The 27,902-nt window shown below is 40.2% G+C and overlaps 1 protein-coding gene across 3 annotated transcripts; it reads left to right on the top strand.

The window, feature by feature from the left end:
* Window positions 1–116: 116 nt before the first annotated feature.
* gsap (gamma-secretase activating protein) lies at window positions 117–27,902 on the top strand. Of its 3 annotated transcripts, none has more exons than XM_078282053.1 (32): window positions 117–437; window positions 1,461–1,531; window positions 3,082–3,138; window positions 3,345–3,414; window positions 4,071–4,118; window positions 4,484–4,572; window positions 4,866–4,935; window positions 5,572–5,621; window positions 5,989–6,099; window positions 7,380–7,436; window positions 7,604–7,650; window positions 7,965–8,050; window positions 9,139–9,216; window positions 9,497–9,583; window positions 9,922–10,014; window positions 10,502–10,679; window positions 11,433–11,508; window positions 12,904–12,973; window positions 13,243–13,322; window positions 13,534–13,614; window positions 13,874–14,000; window positions 14,317–14,368; window positions 15,126–15,157; window positions 16,898–16,959; window positions 17,119–17,214; window positions 19,951–20,021; window positions 20,275–20,369; window positions 22,275–22,394; window positions 24,687–24,748; window positions 25,271–25,375; window positions 26,028–26,124; window positions 26,344–27,902. In XM_078282053.1, the coding sequence occupies exons 1-32, from the start codon at window positions 350–352 to the stop codon at window positions 26,442–26,444; spliced, it is 2,607 nt and encodes an 868-aa protein (XP_078138179.1). In that variant the 5' UTR covers window positions 117–349; the 3' UTR covers window positions 26,445–27,902. The 3 variants fall into 3 exon arrangements, with proteins under 3 accessions (XP_078138179.1, XP_078138178.1, XP_078138180.1); XM_078282052.1 differs by having other exon boundaries at window positions 13,874–13,996; window positions 14,310–14,368; XM_078282054.1 differs by lacking the exons at window positions 4,071–4,118; window positions 4,484–4,572; window positions 4,866–4,935; ... (3 more) ...; window positions 7,604–7,650; window positions 7,965–8,050 and having other exon boundaries at window positions 13,874–13,996; window positions 14,310–14,368.

Here is a 27,902-nt window from a genome sequence, read left to right on the forward strand (position 1 = left end):
CTATAGCAGCGTTCCTCTCCGCTGTCTGACCCTGGAGAAGGGAGGGGCCAGGAGTGCTGCGGGACAACGTGAGATTTCCGCATGTCAATAAGACTTATACTGAATGCAAAAAGAAGAAGTAGGCTACCTAATGTCTGCATGCTTGGTTGCTTCCCTGCTTTCACTTTTAAACGTGTCCAAAGTTGACATTTTATGACTCTCCGTCACATGATGCAAAACATGAAATGAAGACATCAGCTGCGAGGCGCTGCTTCTTCCCAGGGGATCACAGTGTATGGAGCCTCTGCGTGAACATTTCAGAAGAAACAGGGAAGTTGTTGAAAAGTAGCAAGAAGAGTGAGGTGTACACATGCTGAAGCTGAAGCCAAAGTTTGACCTGCACAGAGATGTGGTGTCTGATATCCTCAGGAAAGAAGCGTCGGTCTGCAGAGTCGAAGGTGAGGCGGTCAGGTGTTTGACACAAGACAGGTAGATTTTCACTGTCAACTAACAAGTCAGCTACTAGCCTAACTGTTCAGGGACAGACTACTTTGACTTGTATAGAAACTCTGACTAACTCGTGTCAAGTGTTTGGGAGACGACACAGGTGTTGGACCAGCCAGTCAGTGTATGTCTGTGTTATTAATATAGAATTAATTTAATTGTATTTTACTTCATTTAATCAATATGAAACAAGCTAAAATACCTAACTAAATCCATTTCCTAGAGGAAATATGTGGGCTAGCTGAAAGCAGCTAGGAGTGCTAGCTTCTGCTTGAAAAGTTAAACGTTGAATTCATTAGTATTTAAAAAGTGTCTACATTTTGACCACCAGGTGTCGCTATTCACTCTCCACTTTCCATCTCTAAAAAAAAAAAAAGAGAATACAAATAAAAGTTAAGTATTTTCAAAAGTGTTAAGATTATCAAAAGGTTTGCATGCATGTACACATCTCCTTAAGTACGTTAAGATTTTAAAATGGAAGTTTTGGAGAGAATACGATAATAATATTTTATTTTAGAAATTAATAAATCTTAAAGAATACATATAATTTTATATTATTATAGCCTATATTTCCAATGTGGGATGTATATTTTTAATTCCAGCAAATGGGCAGCAAACTTGAAACTTGAATATAAAGACTATGCAGACCTTATAGTCATTGTGCCATTTCATATTTCACAAAGTAATCAGAGTATGCAGCCAACACTGTGTTGCTAGATTTTAGAAAGACACTGTGCAAATATCAGCAACACTTCATGTAGCTACTATAGGTAAAAAAATATACCACATAAGATCCTACAGTAAAACCACAGGAGTTAAAAAAACCCCATTAAATACGATAAGTTCACCAAACTCACTATTGAGTGCCACAAACACACTATCTTCTCCCTATGGGAACACTGCAGTGATTTTGTTTGGTACACTGTTGGTTACACACATGATAAACCACACAGGTTAATAAAACCCTGTTTCTGCAGAATACTCCGGAGCGGTGGACACCTGCATCCTGAACATGGAGAGAGATGGAGGAATCCTCTACTCCTGGAAGGTCAGTCCAAGGCCACAGACAGTCAGGTGTTTGTTATTGCAGAGTTGGTTCAGTGGCAGCCATGTCAGCTCCACTGTCCTCCATTACTGTCACTAAGTAACTTGTGACTCATGTTCAAATGCAGTTATACTCTCAAGTACCAGCTTAGAGTAGCCCGATTGGCTTCAGTTCAATTGAAACGTACATATAAAAACAATGATGTGATGCTGTATTGATCCCCATAGGGAAACTCTCTTTCCGCTCAAACCCTTCAAGTATTCAGCAGTCCCCATACTCAACCTGTTTCCATGCTGTTTTAAAAAAAAAATCGAAATCGCAATATGAACTTCTGCAATTTCCAAATGGCAGAGGCTGCAATTAATTGCTTAAGAGAGAGGGGCGTCCAAAATCAGTAAATCCTGTTCACTGGCATCTATTTTTTTTTTTTAACAAAATCACTTTTCTTTAATCAATTTTAAAGTTCTAAAAAATTTCAAACAAGAAAAACTTGTGATGATATGAAACGCAGTTTGAATCGCAATTGCAATATTCTGTCAAATAATCGCAATTAGATTTTTTGTCAGTATCTTTCAGCGCTGGTATTAATCCAGTGCTAGTCTCTTACTTTCCAGCTGGGTTAGGAGGAGTCCTGTTGCAGTCTGTATTTAAACTCTGGCTCACCGCTGTGTGATGTGCTTCATCTCTGTGATGGGATTCAAGCCAGGGGACGGCAATCATTTTATCTCTTCACTATAATTCCCCTTGAACCTGAATGTATATTACATTGTTGAACCCTTTTGTTGCGAACTAATGAATGTGTGCAGCCTGCAAAAGATGTTTTCTTTTCTGCATGCTTGGCTGTGTCTTGGCTTTCAGAGTAGACTGTCTTTTATTTTAATCTTGTGAACCAAAAAGTCACCAAAATCCACAGGATTAAGTGAAACAAGTCTAGTCAGGACAATCAGCAAGGTCAGTCCGGGTAATGAAGAGGTCGAGCATGACATGATGCCCGACTGGTGGCGGACACTGGTGGGAAAATACTTGTAGTCTGGTCTGGACCGATGAGGATTATCCACCTTTGTAGTTTCATGGCTGTTGACACATGACACAACTGGAGCAAACGATCTCTTCAGTTCATTTCCCAAGTGCTTTATATCCATTTTAGGAAATAAAATCACCTGAAGGTGGTCATTCAGTTGCTGTAAAATATAAAATATACTCAGTAAACTCAATATGTTGAGTCTACTTGCAGCTGTAGCCTGTTTTGTGCTGCACTTGCTGAAGCACAAAACGTTTTTCATCTGTTCTAGACAATAAATAATAAATAAATGCTATTCTATTCTATTTCGTTTTATTCTATTGTTGCACTTTAACTGTACATATAAATGTACATATCACTGATCATATAATGTAACTGTACTAAACACTCGTTGCACATATCTGTACATAACTCATTACACATGTACACATCATTACATGTTGACACCTGCACCAAGAGAAATTCCTTGTACATTGTACTTGTCGAATAAAGTTCTGATTCTATTCTATTCTATTCTATTCTATTCTAATAGGGAGCAACAGGGACCACCAGGATTGGGAAATATGATCCCCAAACCAAACAGAACAAGGTATTTTGTGTGTGTGTGTGTGTGTGTGTGTGTGTGTGTGTGTTTTAAATATGTCAATAATATGTAGAACACTCCCTCCCTTCTCTCATCTTACTGATTTTGAAACATTGAATAAACGTGTGTGTGTGTGTGTGTGTGTGTGTGTGTGTGTGTGTGTGTGTGTGTGCAAACACGTGTCTCCATGTGGTGTGTGTTCTCCACTGCAGCTCCTGTATACATTTGACAAGCAGGTGTGTGTCAGCAGCTGTTCCCTGAACAAGGAGGAGACGCTGCTCGGTGAGACTCTGATAATCTACTAATAAGGAATTGCCAGCGACAGTCATTGTTAATATTTCTGACCTAAACTCCAGCAATTAAGTGAGAAATTCAGCCCGACCTGAATGTCAGTCTAGCAGCATGGCTTCAATATTATTAATCTTGGAATGTGGGGACCTGCCAGAATCAGGCCAGGGACTCAGTTTGGGTGCTGAATCATAGTTTAAGAAACGCTGATATGGCTCCTGTAATTGTTTATTTTAGATTACCTATGTGATAAGGAGCTGTACTGATTTAAATGTGAATTTGGCCAAGATTAACATCTGTTTCTTTTAAGATAATTTTCTTTCATTTATTTATATATTTATTTATTTTTATTTTTTTATTTGGAGACTCCTCTCTATGTGGATGCACATGATGCCATGATTTATAATTTGTATGTATGTTTGCCGGACTGTGAATAGTTCCCCTTAAAATGTTTTTGTATTTCATGTTGTTTTTGTTTTAATTTCCTGACAAAGCAGTTGTGTACAATTCAAATGTGCATTAGTAGAAATAAACACTTTGTTCAAAAAAAAGAAAAGAAACGCTGATATAACATAAAAAGCATAGTCCCTGTGGAAATGATATGCAAATGAAGTCACATGGCACCTTCCTCCTTTTTTTTTCCCTCTCAGCTGTCAGCCTGGCACAGAGGACCAGAGGAGAGGAGCTCCTCAAACCAAGTAACACACATACACACTCAACCTCTCTCTCTCTCTCTCTCTCTCTCTCTCTCTCTCTCTCTCTCTCTCTCTCTCTCTTTCTTTTGCTCTCTCTTCTACTGCCTGTTTTGGAATGACAGAGTTATCAGGAGCTTTGTGAGTTATTATTGCCTCTCTATAGGCTGTTGACGTTAACCGTTACTCCTTTGTGCAGTATTTTAACTTTGTCTTTATATATTTCTCTCTCTCTCCTATCCCCTCCTTTTACTCCTTTCTCTCTTTCTTTCCTTCTGTTTTCTTCCCATTCTTGCTGCTTTACTCTCCCTCTCTCTCTCTCTCTCTCTCTCCCTCTCTTGCTCTCTCTCTCTTTCTCTCTCTTTCTGCAGTGTCAAAGTGTCTAACTCTCCTGATTGAGATCCATCCCATCAACAACACCAAAGTCCTCAAGGCAGTAGACTGTAGGGTCAGAGTGCAGGTAGGGTGTGTGTGTGTGTGTATGGTTTTGGCCAACTTCATGGAGGTTTTAGTGCAACAGTTATGTCTCTCTCTCTCTCTCTCTCTCTCTCTCTCTCTCTCTCTCTCTCTCTCTCTCTCTCTCTCTCTCTCACTCTCTTCCCTCCCTCCCTGGGTGTTAAATATTTCATCAACCTTCAGGGGGCTTTGTCATCCTTAAATTGCCGTAAAAACATGAAAAAAACTGGAGTTCTGATTTCTCCACCTGACAAAAGTGATATAATCCTTCAGATTGTGACTTATGTTTCTCTGCAGTTCCTTTATCCAGAGACAGACAGGAGCTCAGTGCTGGAGAGCCACCTGCTGCTGCTGACTGAAGATGGATGTGAGTCTACAATCTGTTACAGTATAGAACAATCCTATCAAAAACACAGAGAAAAAAGCAATAATTTCTCTCTCTGTCTCTCTAGCTCTCTGCGTCTGTCTCTTACTCGCTCATAGTGTTTTTCTTTCACACCGTCTCTCTCTCTCTTTTTCTCATTATCTTGCTTTTTCTCTCTTTGACCTCGTTTTCACCTGGTATTCAAATGCAACCTGGATATCTTATCTGGATAGGGAAAAACAGACACAGATCACATTTTAACATCGGGTGTAAATGTGTTTGTTGGTCTCTCACTGCCACTGTTTCTAAATGCAGGAAGTTGAGCATAGCACATTGTGGACTAGATATATTTCATTTCAAACTAGGATGGTTTACCTGTATAAAATGTTAAGGACGATACTGTGTTTTTGACCGTTTTTTTTTCCACTTTTTTACATCATCTTTTTTTACCATTACTGAAACATTTTGTGCTGATTCACCACTGCTTCAGTCTTTGGTGTATCTGAGATACAGTAATGGTGCTATAAGCTGCAGAACAGCAGTGTGAGGTATGATGCAAAAATTACATTTGACCCAAGTGTCAAGAAATGCCGATGTTATCCATCAAACTTAAGTGTTTTTATGATCTGTGTCTATCAGATGTGGATCAGTACCATGTTCTGCTGGCCAGACAGGAGGGTTACAGAGTGGTAAGTGAGGCTCTCTGCAATCCCTGCATTTTTCACTCTTTTTGAAGGAAGTTTCTCTGGATAACGGCCTCAGATAAATGCATAAATCCTAAATTGTGCAGAGCCTTTTGGGTTGGTTGGAGGGTTTTGTGCAGGTTCCTGGGAGGTTTGAAGTCTTTCCAAGAGTTGCAGTTGCACCCAACAAATAAAAGTAAAAAGTTGTGTCCATATTCAACATATCAAATTTCATTCCAATAGGATGAAAGGAATTTCTTCTTTCTTTCTCTTCACCTGGGGATCCTTACCTTAAGAATTCAATATGTGTGGAATACATTGAATATGAATGTGTGTGTGTGTGTGTGTGTGTGTGTGTGTGTGTTTAAACTAGGTGATGGTGAATCCAGAGCGTTTGTCCAAAGCAGTGGAGAGAGTAGTAGAGGACTTCACTTGGGTCCAGTGGGACGGACACACGCAGAGACTCTACTACCTCACACACAGGGTAAAACACACACACACACACACACACATACATACATACATACATACATACATACATACATACATACATACATACATACGTACACACAAAGAGACTTCATGAACTCGTACACAGGGTAACACAAACGCACACATACAGAGACTTTACAAACTCACATGCAGGGTAACACACACACACACACACAAAGAATATCCTCCTGCACACAGAATAACACTACGGATTATTCATAAAACTACCACCCCTTTTTGATCATTTGCATTCTGTGAGCAATTCTGAAAACAAACCACAGCGTAGAAAATACCACCTGCTCTAGTCAAACTGGTTTGAAATGAATGTGAAAATAAGTTTAAAACAAAAAAAAAAAGAAACTAAGCGGTCCTTTGTATCACAGGGCGTCATCGTCTTTGGAAACACTTTGGTTTCTCTGGTTTAATACATTTGTTATACAAACTGAATTTGCACTGAATTTTGGCTTTCTCTGCTGTTCTGACAGATCAAGTCTGCAGTCCAGTAAACTTGCAAACAGGCTGGATAATCAGGGTGCCTTTTTAAATATGTAATGCTTAATTAACATGGTGAATTTCATTAGCTGTCACCTGGGCTACCGCTGAGACTAAGACGGCGGTAATGTGGCTCCATCCTGGTTATCACAGCCACAGTAAATGTATGAAAAAGTTCAAATTACAGAGCTGCAGATTTTGCACACCATAATTCTGTTACTGTTGAGTTTTATGAATAAGGGCTTGTATCTTCCACATCAGTACTTAATGCGGCTGTTTTATTTTCCTGATGTCATCATGTTTTGTCTGCAAAACCTCTTTCTTCAAGGTAGATGGTAATGGTAAAGCCTATTAAATACATGAGATGTATCTTTATTATTAGTGCTGGTGTTATATACAGTATGTAGTCATATTAGCAGCATAGTGAAATGCATGCACACCCACACATGTACATACAAAGACTGCTTACACATTGAATAACACACGCATTCACTTAAGACCTTACACACTGAATAATGCATATACACACATTAACTTTACTTGACACACACACACACACACACACACACAAATGAAGGGTTTTCATTCCAAATGCTATATATCCATTTTAGAAACATTTTGCCACCTGATATCTTGTTTTGGAGCGAAACTTCAAATGCACAAACTGTAAAATGCATAAACGGACACATATGCAAACACACACACACACACACGCACGCACACACACGTCAATGTTAATGTGAAACGGTGCTAGATGTGATATCAGTGACTCTTTCACAGGACAAGTCTCTGCTGCGATGTGTTCAGTTTTACCCCAACCATAACTGTGAGAGTGTGGTAAGACCTCAGAGCCCCTTGTAATTTAGTAAATTAATTACCAGTCTTTCACATGCTACTATAATCATATTGTTGCATCATTTATTTTTTTTAGCATATGCAGTTATCTGTGCTCTCAGCTAATAAAGAAATGTCACTCTCTCCTGCTTTATGTTGCTGTCCAACAGTTGGAGCTGCCATTAGATTTGCCCACTAATCCCTTCAGCACAATCAAGTAAGACGACAACTACTAGTAGAGTATAAATATATAAATGTGTTGTCTAAGCAAGGGATTTATTTGATTTACTCTGTTACTTTGTATGTTATCGATATACATACTGTATATCCCTGCATCAATACAAAAACCAAAATCCTGACATTCTGATTCTGATTTCACCATAAACTTTTCTCATTTCTCAGGCTGAAAAGTCCCCAAACATTTTTGATAATATTGTAATTTATGTACTAATTATTAACTGTGACCGTGTGTGTGTGTGTGTGTGTGTGTGTGTGTGTGTGTGTGTGTGTGTGTGTGTGTGTGTGCAATAGGTTTGTAAACCTAGGCTTTGACCATTATCATGTGGAGAGACCAGAGCAGGAGCTCATTAGGATGGAAGTGTTTACAAACAGAATAGGTAACTCTCTCTCTCTCTCTCTCTCTCTCTCTCTCTCTCTCTCTCTCTCTCTCTCTCTCTCTCTCTCTCATCTACAAGATATAGATATAAAAAAATATTTTCTACTGTTATTACTCATTCTATATATGTTTGTGCATCTTGTATTTCTCCTCTATTTGACATGGCATGTGCATGAAAACAAGAGAGTAAGTCCCTGCTACAATTACGAAGCTGTATTATCTACAATACACAATGATGCAATATGAGATATAATAAACTATAATAAGATATATAACACAATGTAATGTCATATGAGTAATCGTCCTATTAACCAAAAATCAAGGCTGTAGGGAATTTGTAATCCACATTCTCAATGATTATATGATATATGTGTCACAGAAAGATCAGCTAATCACCATCACCCACCATGTCAGTGCTCATAAGGTTACTGGAATAAATACATGTATGAAATGAAGAGTTTCATTCCAAAATGAGTTGTCAACCATTTGAAAAACAGTTGGAAAAATTGACTACAGAATATTATTGAATTTAATAGCCGACTAGAGTTTTGCTTAGAAACATTAAATGTCAGGGAATACCCCCCCCCAAAAAAAAAAAAAATGGATAAATAGTTGTGTTTTGTTGTGTTTTGGAATGAAAGCCTTCAAATTTAAAATTGGTCTAATTACTTATGTGTTATCACTATACTTGGGTGTTATCAAGTATAAGTGGAGCCTCAACTGAGGGATTAGTCCTTTTTAGAATGACTGTTTGATTCATTAATTAAACATGGTTATTAAATTTGGGATGCGATTTTTACATCAACTGCAAAACATGATAATTCAAGCATATTCCTATAGCCTCTTACTGATTGGAGGGATGATTGTCAATGTCAGTTTGATTTAGTTTATCCCAATAAATATCACAATTGTGAATAGATCTTGCACATTCTTGCACATCTTGCATATAGATCTTGCACATTCTTGCACATCTTGCATCTAGATCTTCACATTTCACATTGATTATCATGATTATTGTTATGGATGTGCTTTATGTTTTACTGTTAGCAGCCATGATTGATAACAGCTCCCTCTTGTGGTTTGTTTTAGGAAGTATGTGTGTCTGCTGCAGCCAGCCTCTTAATGACAACCAGGAGCTGAGCTACACCGTGGTTTTAGTTCACAAAGGTGTGTGTGTCTATATATCTACTCTCGGTTTTGACCATTATCATGAGGAGAGACCAGAGCAGGAGCTCATTAGGATGGAAGTGTTTACAAACAGCATAGGTCTCTCTCTCTCTCTCTCTCTCTCTCTCTCTCTCTCTCTCTCTCTCTCTCTCTCTCCCTCTCTCTCTCTCTCTCTGCTATTCTCTTTATCTTGACCACATGGTGAGAAATTCCTTGCAGCTCTGGTTGAAGTGACAATAAAGTTTCAAGGCTTTAATCTTGAATTTCTCTCTTTCTCCAGGCTGCAGTAAGATGTTCACAGTGTCTTTGGACAGCAGCAGGTCGTCCCAGAAAGCCACACAGCTCCATCCTCTCTTCATCCCCATGGGTCTGGAGACACACACACACACACACACCACACACACCACACACACTCATGTCAGCATCCTCGCAAATTCACAAATTCAAGTGTGTGAGTGGGGAAGTTTCAACGCCACACATACAAACACCCAGATACAAATGTGTGTGTGTATCCTCATGCAGTCAAATACACATCTGTGTGTGCATACTGTAGACACACACACACACTCATGCATGTCAGCAAGTGTGTGAGGGTGGAAATTTGAATGCCACAAATGCATTTGCGTGCTTTTGCATTCAAAATAGACACCCACACACACACACACACACACACACCGACTCTGACAGTGTTATTTTTTTATGTAGGTTACTACATCCTGGTCTACCTGCCTGGTTATTTCCTCCACTGTATCAACACCAGACAGCAGGAGATGCTCTGTCACTCCCTCTTTCTGTCCGGTAAGATGACTTTCTGTTCACCGAGCACACAACATATTATTATTATTATTATTAATATTAATATTATTATTATTATTATTATTATTATTATAACACCTCCCTAACATTGAGTTGCACCCCTGTTTTGCATAATCCATGTCAAAGCTCTCTTTTCCCCTTCATCTACGGTACATCTCCCATTTTTGGCTGACATGGCTTTGAAACATGAAATCAATACATGCGTGGTCTTAATATGAATCCTTATATACTAATATCACAATATACAGTATGTTTGGGTTTCTGTAATTAGTGTTTGAGGTCTTCTTGTTCTCTCTTGTTTTTCCAATTAAGCAGATACTGCTTCTCAAACTGGTAGTGCAAAGGATTTCTTTGCACAAGTTGTATAAGTATAAGACCATATGTGTATTTGTTTTAGATAATTAATTTCTCTTTCTCTCTAACATGCTGTTTGTTTCAGTATCTGTCTGTCCTTCTCTTTGGCCTTCAGGTCTTGATGTGGATTTAGGCCTGCAGTACCAGTCAGCTAGTTTCACAGTGTTGGGCGTAGAGGAAGAGTCTAACACCGTTCTGTTGGACCTGGCCAGTGGGAGGATCTGCACTGCTGAGCTCAGTCCTGCCTATCTGCTGCAGATACTACGAACAGACACGCCTACCTGCACGTCTAGGTGAGTGGAATCATCTTTTACACCACTCAAGTTTGTACAATGAGTACAATGAGTTGCTTACCAAGAAATTAAACTTTGTTCGGTCCAATATTGCGACATTTGAACCGAATTTTTAACAGTCCAGCTGACGTTCCACAAAGACAAAAGTAGTCTTGTCTGTATAAGCATATTTGAGGGAAGATGCAAGTGGTCACAGGATTTATCTCTTGCTTTCGCCTCTTTCTCTCATTCCGTCGTCTCTATAAAATGCATACTTGATTAAACACAATTTTCATTCATATTCATATGAATATTCAAAATATCCATGTGTACCTCCGAAAATACATATTTACATACATAGTTTAAGTTGTGTATTTTATGAGTTTTCATCAGCCTCCAAAGATGGAAATGATACATGTAGAGCAGTAAGGCTAATTTATATTGTGTTTTTTAGGTTTCTTTTTGTTAATTAACAAGACCCATCTTTCTTAGAAAAGAGATTTACCTTTTGGATCTATAAAGAATAACAGTTACTTGCTACATGCAACAGAATTTATATATTGATTAAATTTATTTGAATGTTTTTATTATTTAAACAGCACATAGAGTACAATACTTGTGACATGCCTGGTTGAATTAATGATTGGTTGTCTGCTTGCCTGCCCTTCTGTGCACATGTCAATCCGTGCATCTGTCTTTCTGTGTGTTTGTATATATATATGTTGTATATATGTTAATATACCACCTCCACCCAACCCCCTGTCACTGCACTAGGACTGACCCTCAGCGCCTGGCCGCCCTCCACTGCCTACTGGTTTACATGGGAAACGACCCAGAGCTGGAGCCTAAGGTAGAGATGGAGGGAGCGGGGGGGTATTGACATTCAAAACATCTTTATTGAGTCACTTGAGTTCACAAGTCAATATACAGTATCAGCGAGAAGAAATGTTCCATGGCGTCACAAATAAAAACATAACTCATCATCTGGTCAAAGTCAATAGAAACTCTAGTTGCGATTTGAGCAAAGTCACAAGATCATTAACATCTTCTCCTTGAGGGAGGGAGAGCAGGAGCGAGGGAGGAAGGGAAGGATAAAGGAGGGATAAATAATAGAGGTCCTGTCTGCTGGCTTCACAAGGGAGAATGAGAGAGAGAATGGAGACAGTTATACTAAAATGTATGAATTCATGTCACTGCAAGGCGCTTTGGATGGAAAGCGTCTACCAAATGGCAAAGTTTGTGTACAGTTCCTTGGTTTGAAAGTGAGCGGATGGAGGGAAGAAGAGAGGGAGGGAAGATAAAATGGGGGAAATGGACGCTGAAGAAATGGAGGGAAGAGAACAAGAAGACAAAGTAAGATAAATCATAAGAAGAGTCAGAGAGAGAGACAGAAAGAGGGGGAGATATTTTGTTTGGACAGGGTGCCGACTATGAGTCAGACTCTGTTAGCAGTACACCTAAATTAAGATGTTCTAGCTGTTGGGATAGATGGTAATAAATCCCTTCTTTAGAGGTTAAATGAGTCACCAGCTTAATTAGTGCAGCTAGGCCTCGGAAACTGACGCCACATGCAACTTCTGTATTCTTCATGGACCCAGCGTTCATGGGGCCAGCAGCACAAAGGCAGTGCCTTTATTGTAGCCGATTGCTTGTTAACATTTTTGTTTTGTTCACAGCACTTTGTAACTTTGAAAAATACTGTGCAGATAAAGTCCTTCCTCTTCTCCTTGTTTTACTTCTTTTTTCTTCCTCTTCTTCTTGTAATTGTTATTCTCGTAATTCCTCTTCTTCTTGTACATTATACTTGTAATTCTTCTGTTTCTGGACATACGAGTCAAAGTGAAACAGCAGAGCTATGGGTGAAGGAAAATCAGTTTTCAATGTGATGCTGCTGTGCGGCGCTTTGAACATATTCATCTCTCATGTGTCTATAATATAAACATTTATATATCCATCAAAAATCTATCATAGGTTCTGCGCAGAACCTTATCAGTAATGGATTTGCTTCAGTCCAAAATGAGACGTCCACTGTTTTGAAAAAAGTGACACCTTATCTTTCAAAATGAATCAGTGCAAAAGTTAAATAATTTACAGGGATTTCAAAATGATGACACTTTTACAGACTTGCTCCTCTACATTTTAAGGATGTTGAATGATGAACACGCCCTAGAGCAGTAATGTAACGTCTGTGAACTCCCACCAGCATGACGCCTGTCTCTCGTGTGTTTCCGTGTCTTGCCTCCAGATCATTGATTGGCTGTGTGACAACGTGACGGCCTTCGAATCCTTTGATCAGATCCAGGAGTTCATTCTAGGTGAGCAGCGGCTGAAGCGGGAGGAAAAACACAAGTCTCCTGAGTACAGCCTCCTTTTCCTCTGGGTGTATAGAGTAAAACTACCGCCCGCATTTTCCCCTCATGTTTATATTTGGATGAGAATTCTATGTTACTGTCTGGAGAGGCAAGAGCAAAACATACTTTTCCTATACTCTCTCTCTCTCTCTCTCTCTCTCTCTCTCTCTCTCTCTCTCTCTCTCTCTCTCTCTCTCTCTCTCTCTCTCTCTCTCTCTCTCTCTCTCTCACAGCCTCCTTGTACAGAATCAGCTATGAGAAGTCTCTCAGTCTGGATAAAGTCTTGCCTTACTCCTCTGTATTCGACAAGAAGGTACCACACACACATACATACACACACACACACACACACGCGCGTAAAGGCATAAAGACATACAAATACACATGGGCAAGCGCACTTATGGATATGAATGTAAAGCAGGCCACACTTGCAGCTCCATTCCTTTCTTTGTGTCTAAGCAGTACACACACACACACACACACACACCAACACACACACCATTGTCTGTTTGTGTGTGTTCTAGGAAGTGTCAGTGTGTCTGCTGGAGGTCCCTGGTGTTTCCTGCACCACTGAGCTGCATACTGAGCCCGTCTTCAAAGGAAAAGTAACAACAATGCTATAGACACTTAATGCACACAAGTTATTATATATATTACTATAGTATCTGTCATTATAGTACAATGTCTCCTTAAGGGATTTTTGTATTAGCGGGGGTTCTTGGTTCGATCTCGCTTCCACAACCACTTTCACCTCCAAACTGGGTTTTATTTAAATACTCAGACTTTAATATAAGGGCTATTTGTAAACATTGCCCTTATATTTATCTGGGTCAATAAAACATGTGTGCGTGTGTGTGTGTGCAGGCCAGGAGTCTCCAGGGTTTCTGGTCGGAGCTGCAGTGGAACACAGAGAGGATGAAATATCTGGAGGCTGTTCCTAACCCCAGATACAGAACATCACACATACAGGCCGACTGGGATAAACTGGTACGTGTGTGTGTGTGTGTGTGTTTGTGTGTGTGCACGTTCCTAACAATAAAAACCTCCCATGTAGATTTATTCAACACAAATCAGAACCACATCTTGCTCTCTGCACTTGAAGTTGAGTTGCTCCATTTTAATTCTTTGCACATGCTGCACAATCTGGTGGATGGGGGACAATGTGTGTGTGTGTCTTTCTCAGGCTGTGTGTGTGTGCGTGTGTGTGTTTGTGTGTACATGTTGGCATACCTGTGGGTTTTGTCAGACAAAAGGAACGTATTTTCAGCCCTCCCATCATGATGGTTTTGTTGTGTTTCAGCGGTCAGAGAGGAGGCGATCATCCAGCCATTTGAAACACATGGAGGAAAACACAAAGAAGTAGGTAAAGGAAAAGGAAAAGTGCTACACAAATATAGTTGTGAAATTGAGGGGAGGGGAGGGACGACTGCATCTTTAAACTATGGTCCAGCATTTGAAAAATGACACCGCTTGGCCTAATGAGGCGCCATAATTAAAGGTCAGAATTTCTAACCTTGAAAGTCCTGCCATGTTGATGTCAACAAAAATATTACTGCTGAGATCATCATTTCTTTACCCGATATCAGAAGTAACCTACAGCTCAGTCAAACAGCATCTTTTTCATAGTTTTTTGCTGGTGGACTGCTCTCTCTCTGGATGGGACATCACAGATGGACAGGAATATTCTGTTAACTGGTTTATTCATGGAAACACGGAGACTCAATCGTAGGATATCAGCACATATAAACAACCTGAGTAAGACCTTAACTGGAGTATAGCCAGTAGCCACGTTACTGCATGTAAACACAAAAAAAAAAACATTAACTGCAGCCCCTCAACAGTTTAGGATTCAGTCTCTTGTCACAGATGGAATACAAGACCGGCCAGTCAGTGCTGGGCATCAGACCAACAACCTTTCAGTTAATAATTAGCCTCCCTACCTATAGACCAACCAGCTGTGCCTGATTACAAACTTTAAAACTGTTTTTAAATATATTTTTTTTTAGCGTAGCATTATACTGCCTCAACTTCAGCAGAATGAAACATAAGACTCTCATAATGCTGCCTTGAAGGATTGTTTTTCACACAAACCTTTATTTCTTTTCTTATTTTTTAGAGTTTTATCAATGGTGGACACCTGGAGTCTTGGTAAGATGCCATACACACACACACACACACACACACACAGATTCAAAGATACACAGATAAACACACACACACACACAAACAAAAGAATGTAAATGTAATAAATAACAAAACCTTGGTCTATAATGGAACTCGAAACTTGCTTGTGAGTGTGAGCATGTATGTGTGTGCAAGTGTATTTGAGTGAGTGTGTTTGTGCGCGAGTGTGTGTGTGTGTGTGTGTGTGTGCGTGTGTGTGTGTGTTCTTCTGGGATCACATTCTTCAAGCCCACTGGAGAATTCAGCAGAACAGAACCACCACACTAATTTATCATGGAGTGAGAGACTAAAAAAAAGAGGGGGGGGGAGAGAGACAGAAAGAGAGAGACAGGGAGAGAAATACGCAGAAAATAAGAAAAGAGGAAGGAATGCCACAGTTATATAACAGCGGGAGTTAGGTACTTTCTCGCTCGCTCTCTCTCTCCCTCTCTCTCTCTCTCACTCTGTCTCTCACTCTCTCTCTTTTTTCTCTCCCTCTCTCTCTCTCTCTCTCTGTACCTGTGTTACATGTGTAGTAAAAATATTAGATGGAGGAGGTTGTTGGTTTTTGCAGCTGTGTGAAGGAGGAAAATGGAGATACTGTATGTTTGAGTCAGGTGGTTTAACATGCTAGTCCTGTTGATCAAAATGGGGGAAAATATTCAGTATCTTTCATGTTTCATCATTTTTCCCCCAGTAATTTTCTTCTTGTCAGGGTGGAAAAGCCTCTGAAACAGCATTCAGACCATCATGGGACACTAAAACACTCCATTGAAGACTAAGAAGAAGACAAAGACCCAGACTAATGAAATTCTTCTATGGTTAGCAGCTCTTTAAGGCAGGGAGAGCCGCCGTACCTGTTCCATGATTGGAGGAACTCTGGGATACATTTAACTTGGAAAATAACATTACTGAACAATTCAATGAAAATATAAACATTGAATTAAATAGAATTGAATAGACTGTTTTAATACAGTTGTAGTCAGACAGAAACCTCCATCATATTTGAATTGGATGGTCAATATTGTCCAGATATATCAGTCTAACTCTAATAGATATAATGGAGCTAATTGGCAAAAAGATGCCGGTGGGATACACACTCCCTTGTAGTTTCCATCCATGTGAATGTAGATTGTCGGTTATCTAATCTCAGACTTAGAGTGAGCAGGGAGGGTTAGTGAGACCGTCCCGTAACTGAAAGGTCACAGGGTCGATGGAAGGAAGCAGCCAGTGTGTCTCTCAACAGCTTTGTGTCTTGTCGACGTGTCCTGTAGCAAGACACTGAAGCCCTGCCTGCTGCGCTCACTGTCAAGTGGCTCTGAATAAGAGCATCAGCTCGATGTGGAAAATATGGAAATGTAAAACAACTGATAACTTTGAACCACAAACAGGCAGCAAAGCCTGTCAGTCAGCTGTATCCTGCAGGAGCTATTTATATCTGCAGCGTATTAAACAATAAAATCAAAAGGCCAGCTTCTTGCATGTGTGTAAATGTGACGAAAGTGATCAAAAGATGGTGTGTGTGTGTGTGTGTGTGTGTGTGTGTGTGTAATAATCCAGCTGTAGTAACTGAAGTGGCGCAAGGTACAGTCTTATGAGCGACATAAAACAGCAACATACACACACACACACACACACACGGCAGCCTCATAACCCCATGCTTTTGGAGGTTCTTCAAATGTTTCTTTTATGTGTTTCTACCCGTTAACGCCTGCTCTCTTCCAGATAAGAAGCTGGTGCCGCTCTTCCAGGAGGAAGACCACCAGCAGAGGGCGCTCATAGGCCTGGTGAGGCAGAGAGGCTGCAACACACACACACACACACACACACACACACACACACACACACACACACAAACACAAAGTTTCACTTAAAGGCTCACTTACTCTCCTCAGTCGCTCCTCACACACACACACAAAATATTGAATGTGTGTTTTGTGCCGTAGATGGTTGACAAGCTGCGAGAACATCTGAACAGACATCTGCCTCGACTGGGAAAGAAGAAGATCGACTCGCTGGTGGTCAACTACGTAGCCAAACTGGTTGGTGCACTGTGTGTGTGTGTGTGTGTGTTTGTGTGTGTGTGTGGGAGAGAGAAAGAGAGGTCCGGAGACTGCGTGTCCATGCATGTTTATTTATTCATAGTAGAAACTTAGTAAACCAGATTTTTTCAGATCATGGATGGATATGTGTTCTTCAGTTTAGAGAGGCGGACTGGAAGCCATCAGGCCACTGTTTGAACCCTCAAACCAGGTGGGATCTGCCTAATCGAGTCAAAACTAAACTGTAAAATAAAAAGCCGCTTCCTTTCTGCTCCACCTTCAGTAGCAGATAGAGGTAGGGGCTTCTGTACAGTCAGTCTTTAGTATTCCTGGGAGGTAATTCCCTTCACAGCTAGGAGCGGGTGAAAGCAGACATACAGCATATATCAACACAACAGTATAAAATCAGGCCAAGGGTAAGGCCTGAATTGAATAGAAAGCAGGATGCGCCACATTTTGGGACTTTCTGGAATTGCAAATGACAGACCGAAGAGACCAAAGAAAGCCGCCCCGCTCCCAGCTTGATTGGTAGACGGCTCGGCTCGGTGCGACCGGCGAGTTTTCATCCTGCGCTTCTGGGACTCGGAAGCCAAGTGAAAGGAGGGTTTAATGGAAATGGGCGTGTCTGAAATCGGCTTACAACGGTCGGCGGTTATTGAATTTGCTCAGCGCAGGACCGAAGTGGAAAACTTTGTCTCATTAAAACACACTCGTACGAGGACCCACCAGAAACAGCCTCGTGGATTCGTTTTATCGTTTCATTTCAACAACAGCGGACTCGCTCCCTGGCTGGGCGATGCACTCGCACATCAAGCTGACTCATGCTTTAAAAAAAAAACCAAAAAAACTCCGGGGTGGTACTGTTTCAAAGAGGCCTCGCTTCCTTTCCACAGAGAAAGAACATCTCCCCCTCGTGTCGCTGCTTATTGAGACTAATGGCTGCGTTGACACAGGGGAGAAGTTGGGGGTGAAATAGATTACAGCTTTTAAGAGCCGGGGAACTTCTGCTATGATAGATTACAGCTCCGCAGTACATTATTGTCATAGTTATTTATTTCCTGTCCCTGTTGCTACGGACAACCGAGATACATGCCTTTCATAACACAGCCAATGTCACAGCGAAGAACAACCTATTAACAGCCGAATGAGAATAACAAAAGTCTGAATAAATATCAAAAGTAATGGGATGAATTGAAAGAGACTGAAATATGTTTTAATTACGCAGCAGAAAAGTTCTTCTATACCCAAGGTTATTAAAGTTTTCCAGCAGGGGACCCACATCGAGTAAATTCAGCCTCACCGTCGGGCCGAGGCTCATTAAGACAAATCGCTGATTCCAGATTTTATTCTAATAGAAAACCACCCAAGGATTACTGTGTATGAGTCTGTGACTTTAAATCACTTGACTGCCTTGCTTTTTCTGCTCCAGAAACATCTCGGCTACATGTTTTTTATAGTTTTATTCAGCTCTAGGGGCCTGTATTACATCAGCAATGACTACAAGAACAATTTTAATTAGAAAAAAATAAATCAAACGTTGAATAATTAATTTTGCCTAAGAAGGTGTCATTTTTTTTTTTTTTTTCAAACAATGAATATCTCATTTTGGAGCACAACTGTTCAAACGCATCCAACGATTAGTTTATTCTGTCAACAGACCAGTGGATGGATCATCTGGTGGTGTAGTGTTTGACATTTGGACAGTTAGTTGGTTCATCCAAGTTTACAGAATAGCCAGAATAAATCTCTACATTTCCCTCACTCATCTGTTTAAATATGCTGTTTTTGGCATAGAAAGTAAACAAAGCTGTATAGTTTAGTTTTATTTTATTTGCAAAATGATACAACATGCAAGAAAGAAGAGAAAACAGATTTCTACATTGGCGCAGGTGAGATTAAAAAAAAACAGAGGGACTTATTATTCCATCTGTCTTTGACGCCTTTGTATTTTGAGGCTGGTCCGTTACATAAGTGAAGCTAATTGAAATTCCCACCCTGGGGTCAGCGGAGGACGGACGTGTCCGAGGGTTTCCCACTGGTCTGCAGGAAGGGAATGAGGCAGATCTTCCTGTTATTCTACAGTGGAGAGATGAGAGAGTAGTCATGCGTGGACAGAGAGTGTGAGTGTGTGTGTGTGTGTGTGTGTGTGTGCACGTGTGTTCCAGCGCGCAGCAGGGCAGTTCAGCAGATTGGACAGTGTTTCAAATGAGTCAAGTGTAGTCAAATGATGTGAACGCTGTATTGCGGTGAGATGTGTGGTCAAATGACGTGCGTGTGTGTGTGTGTGTGTGTGTGTGTGTGTGTGAGATCAACTGCATTACTCTTGTTCAGTGGAAATGAAAGTGGGAAGTAGGGAAAAAAGGGAAATGGGGAAACTGAACAGAATGTGAAACTGAGCATAGTTCTGGAGTAGAGACGCACATTCAAATGGAAAAAAACAAAACAAAAAAAAAAACATTGAAATAGCAAAACTGACTGCTGCGATTTCTAAATTGCAAGCAGCTGTTATTTTTTCTCGGAGGTGAAGGTGTTTCAGGCGGCTCCCTGAACAAGGGAAGCTTGTGTCGTGCAAAATCCCCGTCAAGCTGCATGTGGAAGAAAATCTTTCATTTGAGTCTAACAGAGCAAATCCCAGCATCTCCTTCCCTAAGCACTAACCTGTGTGTGTGTGTGTGTGTGTGTGTGTGTGTGTGTGTGTGTGTGTGTGTGTGTGTGTGTGTGTGTGTGTGTGTTTAGCTGGAGCTCATCAGACACATGTTGGAGTCAGTCTGGCTGAAGTACAAACTGGGCCCTCGTGTTTTGTGCTTGTGAGTAGCCCTCCCTCGTCTCAATGTGTGTGTGTGTTTAAGCCGCATTTTTACATTAATGTATGTAATATAAGTGCTGACAGTATGTGTGTGTGTGTGTGTGTTTCGTCTCTCCGCATGTGTGCTCAAAATCCCATCACCCCCTGCTGCGTCTTGTTCACATGTACAAATGGCGACGAGCCTCTTCACGTGTGCGCTCACGTTATGTAACATTCCCCTTGAAATTTTCTGTGTGTGTGTGTTGATGTTCCAGCACGCAGCAGGGCAGTCCGGCAGAGTGGGCCGTGTTTCACTTCATGTTTCGGACCCTGGAAGCCACGAGGGGTCTCTGTCTGCCCCTCCCACCTGGTAGGACACACACACACACACACACACACACACACACACTTGGAGTTGTTTTAATCTAGTCTTCCTCTCTACCTCATCCAGAATAACAATGTGTGTTTGCGTTGAGGGACGACAGACCCACTCTCTCCAGCACTAATGTAACCAAAAATATGTTAAACATTAGCATAGTGCAGACATGGGTAAAGTGGAGTTTGAATACATTTTGAATCATTTGAATTCACTTTGAATATTTGCGGCAAAACTTCCCCCTTAAACAGTCCCACTGTGTTCCTGAGCAGTTTAGTGTGAACTGATGGTGCTTGGCTGGAGGTTGGAGAGGCCGAGGTTTGAATCCCGGGCAGTCTGGGTAAAGCTGGGTGGGGGAACAGGAACGAGAAACGCCCTCAAGACACCTAACTGCTGCAGACTGCGTGTTCCCAGGTGTGAATGTGTGTGTAACTGTGATGCTGCGTGTTTCTGGAAAAACAGCGTGCATGCCGAGTCTGTTTTCCATGGGTAAATAAAGAGGTTGTCAGAGGTTGTGTGTGTGAGCGGTAGGTGGTTTTCTTTGCCTGCTTTTTTCATGTCCCCCCCCCCCCCCCCCCTCCTGTTGTTAAAGAACATCAAAAGCCAAAGTCTCGACATCTGCTCTCTACTACTCTGTTTTGATGCTCTCTATTGCTGATTATTACAGTTATGTTGGGGCTGTGCCGACAGTGAGTGGAAAACACTCAAAGCAATGACTGCATATCACCAAAGGTGTCACCAAAATCAAGAATAACATGAATCTGACAGATTGTCACTTTAATGATTGTAATTGTCAAACTTGCAAGAGCTTGCTTTTCTTTTCCCAGAGGAAGGTTTTTCACATAACTTCCTAAACAAATGAGTGTCTGTGTTGTGCAAAATCTCTGCCCTAAAATTGAAGTTGTATGTCTAGAAATCTGTCATCAACATTTCATAAACATAAACACTGAAGAAAGGAACAGATGAAGCTGTGCCTACATGTTGCTTAATTCATATCTCAATGTAGAGGAAAACGTTTTCTTTAATCATTTTTCTGATGATTTTATGTCAATAATGTATTTAACTCTACCAAACTTGTAATCTGTTACTAATGAGCCAATCCTTCACTGCATCAAGCAGCTGATAGATCTCTCTCATCATGAGTAACTTCTTGTGGGTTCTTGTCTGTTTCTGGGGTTTTTCGGAAAATGTTTCTGGTCAGATGGATCATCATGATAACCATATCTGTCTTCATGCTTTTGCAATCCACCAACTGGCTTACCGTGCTACTGGCTGTGCTGGTAGTTAGATGCTAACAAGATTATATTGCTATGAGCTCAACTAAATACAGGAGGTTTTCCCCCCACTATGATTGGGTATCAATGGAAATACTGATTCCAATACTGATCCATTACTGATCCATTATAGTGATCCTAATGCTTGACAGGAAACACAGCTAAAACAACCCTTTTTTTTTATCTTTCTTGATTGAAAGCACATTTAAATAATGCAGTCAATTTATGCAGAAAATACATCAGACATGTCAACTGCACTTCTGAACAGAATCAGTTGATGTTCAGTTCATTTCTGTAATAGAAATACTCATAAACAAGGAAAAGAAGAAGTTCTCGATGATGATGATAAAGTCTTTCAATGCATTTTGACAGATACCAAGAATCAGTGTGGTACTTCTAGCTATTGCTTTTCAATATCCAGCACTACTCCCTATGTTACTACATCATTTGCAAGAAGAGTCTCTATCTTTCCCTTTTGCCCATTAAAGCCTGAGATGTACATATTCTCTCTCTCTCTCTCTCTCTCTCTCTCTCCCCCTCTCTCTCTCTCTCTCTCTCTCTCTCTCTCTCTCTCTCTCTCTCTCTCTCTCTCTCTCTCTCTCTCCCTCTCTCTCTCTCTCTCCAGGCTACCACACCCTGTTAGCGGTACTTGGTGTGCGTTGCCTCCCTCATCATACCTTCCTGCAGTACCTAGACCACGGCCTCCTGCAACTCACTGAAACCTTTGTGTCTCGGCTCATGACAGGTACACACACACACACGGTTACATACACATCTGTTCCTTTTTATTACTTATCTAATAACTGTTCCAACATCGGACATTTCTACTTAGCCAAGTTCATTTATTGCATTCTGATTCTCCATTACTTCAGATTTACGTTTACAAGGATAGAGCACACAGATAAATATTTCTTTCTATTAGAGTAGATATTATTTTGTGTATTGAGGAGGCAGTTCACTTGGTCTCTCACTATTTATACTTGTTTCTTTCATTCGTCTGTGTATTTCCATTCTAAATCACAATACAAGGATTGAATTATGCAGAATGTACCTCACTAAAAACACATTTTAAAATTTTAAATTAATTTAATTTAATTTAAATAATGGATCAGATAAATAAGTAATGGATCAGTATTGGAATCAGTATTTCCATTGATACCCAATCATAGTGGGGGGAAAACCTCCTATATTCAGATAAGCTCATAGTAATATAATCTTGTTAGCATCTAACTACCAGCACAGCCAGTAGCACGGTAAGCCAGTTGGTGGATTGCAAAAGACAGATATGGTTATCATGATGATCCATCTGACCAGAAACATTTTCCGAAAAACCCCAGAAACAGACAAGAACTCACAGGAAGTTACTCATGATGAGAGAGATCTGTCAGCTGCTTGATGCAGTGAAGGATTGGCTCATTAGTAACAGATTATAACAGGTTAAGCACTGTATATGGACACATCCCATACATGCAGACATGTTTTGTGTTCAATGGGCAAATCATCAGAAAAATGATCAAGCATACATTTTTTCCTCTACATTGAGATATGAATTAAGCAACATGTAGGCACAGCTTCATCTGTTCCTTTCTTCAGTGTTTATGTTTATGAAATGTTGATGACAGATTTCCAGACATACAACTTCAATTTTAGGGCAGAGATTTTGCACAGCACAGACGATCATTTGTTTAGGAAGCTATGTGAAAAACCTTCCTCTGGGAAAAGAAAAGCAAGCTCTTGCAAGTTTGACAATTACAATCATTAAAGTGATAATCCGTCAGATTCATGTTATTCTTGATTTTGGTGACACCTTTGGTGATATGCGGTCATTGCTTTGAGTGTTTTCCACTCAATGTCGGCACCGGCCCAACATAACTGTAATAATAAAGACACTCAGTGGAGACTGCGGCTTCTTATATTCACTCTGTCTTCTTGTATTTACTCCATACAAACCGCTGTTGTGGCTTCTGTACATGTAAAACGCATCACTTCGCCTCATTGGTGTTAAGAAACGCAAATGTAAAACTTCCATTCCTGGCTAGAGGTTGAATCAATCAAAACAGACATTTATATGAAAAGGTTGCGTATTATTATCTTAATATTTCAATTTCAATGCTTTTTGGTTAAATTTGCAGTGCTATTCACAGATATCTTTGCAACTGTTTAAGACAAACTGACATGAAACAAAAACCAGACTGCTCCAGGGATTAAAGTTCTCCGTCGCGACGACGGATTTTCATCAATTGGATTCCAGAGAGGCCATGTATGAGATCAGTGTAGATCCGAAGGGGGAAAAAAATCGAGGGGAGGGGGGTGTTACGGGACTTAGGAATCACGCTACCAGGTGATAGGTAGCTGATTTGTATAGGCATACAATCTACTTGGATGTCGGTAATTATACATATATAGCCTATAGCCTATATTTCTCGTTAGGCCATAATATTCTCGAATGCCTAATCCGTCTTTTGACTAGAATGCTGATAACGTGCCTTGGCTCCCCATGTCCATTTCAGATAGACTATGGCTGTAGGCTATAATGTTATAATGTTCTTTTAATATTGTTATTTTATTTACATTAGCCTACTTATGAATTTTGCCATACGATTGTCTACTATCAGTTCCTTATGTTGTAATGGAGACGGATCGGGTAATGGAGCCCTATAGGCTAGCCTACTGATGCTGCTGGAGGGCCTTCTCTTAGGCTACTAATTAAAGCCACAAACTGAAAATCCAGCCACAGTGATGTTGTTGCTGATTAACAGACTGCTAGTTGTTGTGGGAAGGGAGAGCGCTTGTCACTCACTTCGCCAACCCAGATTTTCCCAGCGTTTCCACAAAGTGGGACTGACAATGCTCAAATCCAGAGTTTCCCTTCAAAGTGTTTTCAGTAATTAGGTTATGTATACGAGTTCAAAGAGAATCTGCCATACAGATATTATTTTTCCCTCCATGTGATTTATTTTCTGCCATAACAGTAGTTTTCACCACCCTCTCTTCCTCTGCCTCCCCTCTCTTTCTTTATGTTTTTGTGTCTGTTTAGATTTGGACAACAGTGACGCCAATGAGAAACTGAAGTTCAGCATTCTCAAGAGACTCCCTGAGGTGTGTGTGTGTGTGTGTGTGTGTGTGTTTTTTTTTGTTTTTTTTTTTTTTTTTTTTTTTTTTTTTTTTTTTGTTTTTTTTTTTTTTTTTTTTTTTTTTTTTTTTTTTTTTTTTTTTTTTTTTTTTTTTTTTTTTTTTTGTTTTTTTTTTTTTTTTTTTTTTTTTTTTTTTTTTTTTTTTTGTTTTTTTTTTTTTTTTTTTGTTTTTTTTTTTTTGTTTTTTTTTTTTTTTTTTTGTTTTTTTTTTTTGTTTTTTTTTTTTTTTTTTTTTTGTTTTTTTTTTTTTTTTTTTTTTTTTTTTTTTTTTTTTTTTTTGTTTTTTTTTTTTTTTTTTTTTTTGTTTTTTTTTTTTGTTTTTTTTTTTTTTTTTTTTTTTTTGTTTTTTTTTGTTTTTTTTTTTTTTTTTTTTTTTTTTTTTTTTGTTTTTTTTTGTTTTTTTTTTTTTTTCTTTAAGAGCAACAGCTAATTGCCTAAAATGTAGTCTCTCTTGCCTGTGTGTGTGTGTGTGTGTGTGTGTGTATAGCCTATGGAGCAGAGGATCCACCAGCTGTGGGACCATCCAGTCAGTTCAGCTTCAATCTCCAGGGATTATGTCCGGACTCTGCTGGAGAAACACAACAAAAACAAGGTAACATGCACCCACACACACGCAGAGACTTGTACACACACACTCCTTCTTACACACACACACACACAGTGCACTGCACACTAGCAAATAATGCAGCAGTATAACACCAAATCCACAGGGAAAAAATAGACACACACGCACTTAAAATTCTTCTGAATACACAATCGAATGCCTAAGGTAGGACAGTGAGTCTTTGTAGCTGTTAACTCCTCACCAACATAATGTGGATTTACATAAAAAGATGAGTGTTACTCAAAAGTAAAAAGACATCCAGCTTTCGGCTAAGTTTCTCCATTGGCCTCCATTATAAGTGTTGAAACAATGATCCCTGCCAAACAGACCAACTGCAGCTCATTCTGCTAAAGTTGTGCTGTTGTCCGATGGCCGGTTCCAGCCAGCTGATTGGCCAGTTGACTGAACCAATGGTGCTGCGGTGACAGGAAGGATATTCATAATATCAGTGCTACTATGTCACTGTCTCAAACTGTCAACTTCATCTCAACAACACAAGAGGAAACGAGGCGAACAGGCGAGTTCAGGCGACTAGTTTCTAGACTTTCTGCGGTGTGAACGCAGGGTTTGGCTCTTGACGTCATGTTCCACAAACTTCCACAGTCAACAGTTGTGTTTTTTGTGTCTCCTTCTTCTCCAGGGATTTGCATTCACAGGCAGAGACAAGCCAGGCTTCAGACCCGAGTTTCTGCCTCTTACCTACCTGGCAAAAATACTGTCTGATGTAGAGGAACAAGGTAGAGTGTGTGTGTGTGTGTGTGTGTGTGTGTGCTTGTGCAACTCATCTTGGGTCAAGATACTGTACTTTCCAACGTGGAGGAGCAAGGCAGGGTGTGTGTGTGTCTAGCTGAGTCTTGTGTTTTATTTTTGTATATGTTCTGTCACAGTATAGCTCTCTCGTGTGTGTGTGTGTGTGTGTGTGTGTGTGTGTGTGTGTGTGTGTGTGTGTGTTTCAGCTCTGAACCCCTTCGAGGAGCAGGAGAACGTGGACGCCAGGTTTGTGGAGGAGACGGCTCTCCAGCAGACACTCATTCTGCTGGGCTTTCAGGACAAATGAAGGACGGGGGGGGGGGGGGGGGGACAGCGGATGGGTGGATGGATTGAGGGATGGAGGGAGGAATAGATGGATGATGGTGAAAATGTCTTTGAGAGAACTGTGTCATTTCACTGGGCCTTGCGGACAAGTAAAGGAAGGAGGGATGGATGATGGAGGAGTGGAGCGAGAAATGGAAAGATGAATGGGAGAGAACTCATAAACAACCCTCGCTCTGCAAGGCTTTGAGGACAAATTAAGGATGGATGGGTGGATGGATGGATGGATGGATGGATGGATGGGTGGATGGATGGATGATGGAGTAAGGGTGGAGGAGAGGAGAGCCCAGTCCGGATAGAGATGGAAGGGAAGAATGGATGAAGTGAGAAAACTTGAGGACTAGTAAAGACCGAGATTTAGAAAACGAGTCAAACTGCGTATCCACCTGTCTATCAGTAAATACTGATGTGTGTTGCACAAGAACGATGACAATAATAAATAAAATAACATTTACAACATCTGAAATTATACCACAAGAGGGAAAAATTCTTCTAAGTTTTTATTGAAGATCTACTGTAGGCAGCTCTGTAATATGGACTGGAGCTCTGCAGCAGCAGCAGCTCTCTCCCTGGTGCCCAGACGTTACGCGTGCCAGTTTCTCTCCATTTGTTGACCGCCTATAAATTATGAACGCAGATTTAAAATAGAGCAAACAGTATCTATAAATCAACACACTTGTTTCTCCTCCTGTGCTTCTGGTGATGCAGCACAACAGCATTCTGACTGCAACATATTATATGAGCTATTATGAAAATTACTGACTGCATTATAGCCTATACAAATAAAGAAGAATGAAGAAAAGGAAGACTGAAGACAATTCTGACTGCTTGCTTCTTATGCATAATCCTTGATATTCCAACAGACACGCATCATTACACACTTTTCCAAATGTCTTCTCAAAACACCACTGGTTAGCAGCAACTAACAGGTTAGGGCACTTCTCGAGCTCCTCTATATTTCTGCAGAGTGTAGGGAGGAGAACAGTGTGTTTATGTGTGTGAAATCTAAGTGTTTATCTGTAAGTGGGTAAGTGAGAGTGAGATAAACTGCCATGTGATGCATCAGGATGCTAGGTTGAAACCATAACGGGTCTCAAGAACCAATTTTACTAACTTCTAGACCAATTACCAGGGCTTATTTCCAGGCCTTGTCATGCTTTGATTGTAGAAATGACTTGCTCAAAGGATGTTATTTATAAATGCTTGCATAACAGGGTGAAAGAAGTTGGTTAATGACTAATTCAGGAGTGTGTATTTCTGTATAATTAGTATAATTAATTGTATGGGGAAATTTCTTAAGGTTGTAATATTAAATGCTTATGTCAAAGATGAATAGGCCAACAGTACTCTGAAAAAGGGATTTTTGTATCACGCATGTTTCTTAACACAAAAAGCAGTGTTTTGTATGATGAATTGTAAATAA

The sequence above is a fragment of the Centroberyx gerrardi genome, chromosome 24, assembly GCF_048128805.1.
Source record: "Centroberyx gerrardi isolate f3 chromosome 24, fCenGer3.hap1.cur.20231027, whole genome shotgun sequence".
In the NCBI taxonomy this organism is placed as follows: Eukaryota; Metazoa; Chordata; class Actinopteri; order Beryciformes; family Berycidae; genus Centroberyx; species Centroberyx gerrardi.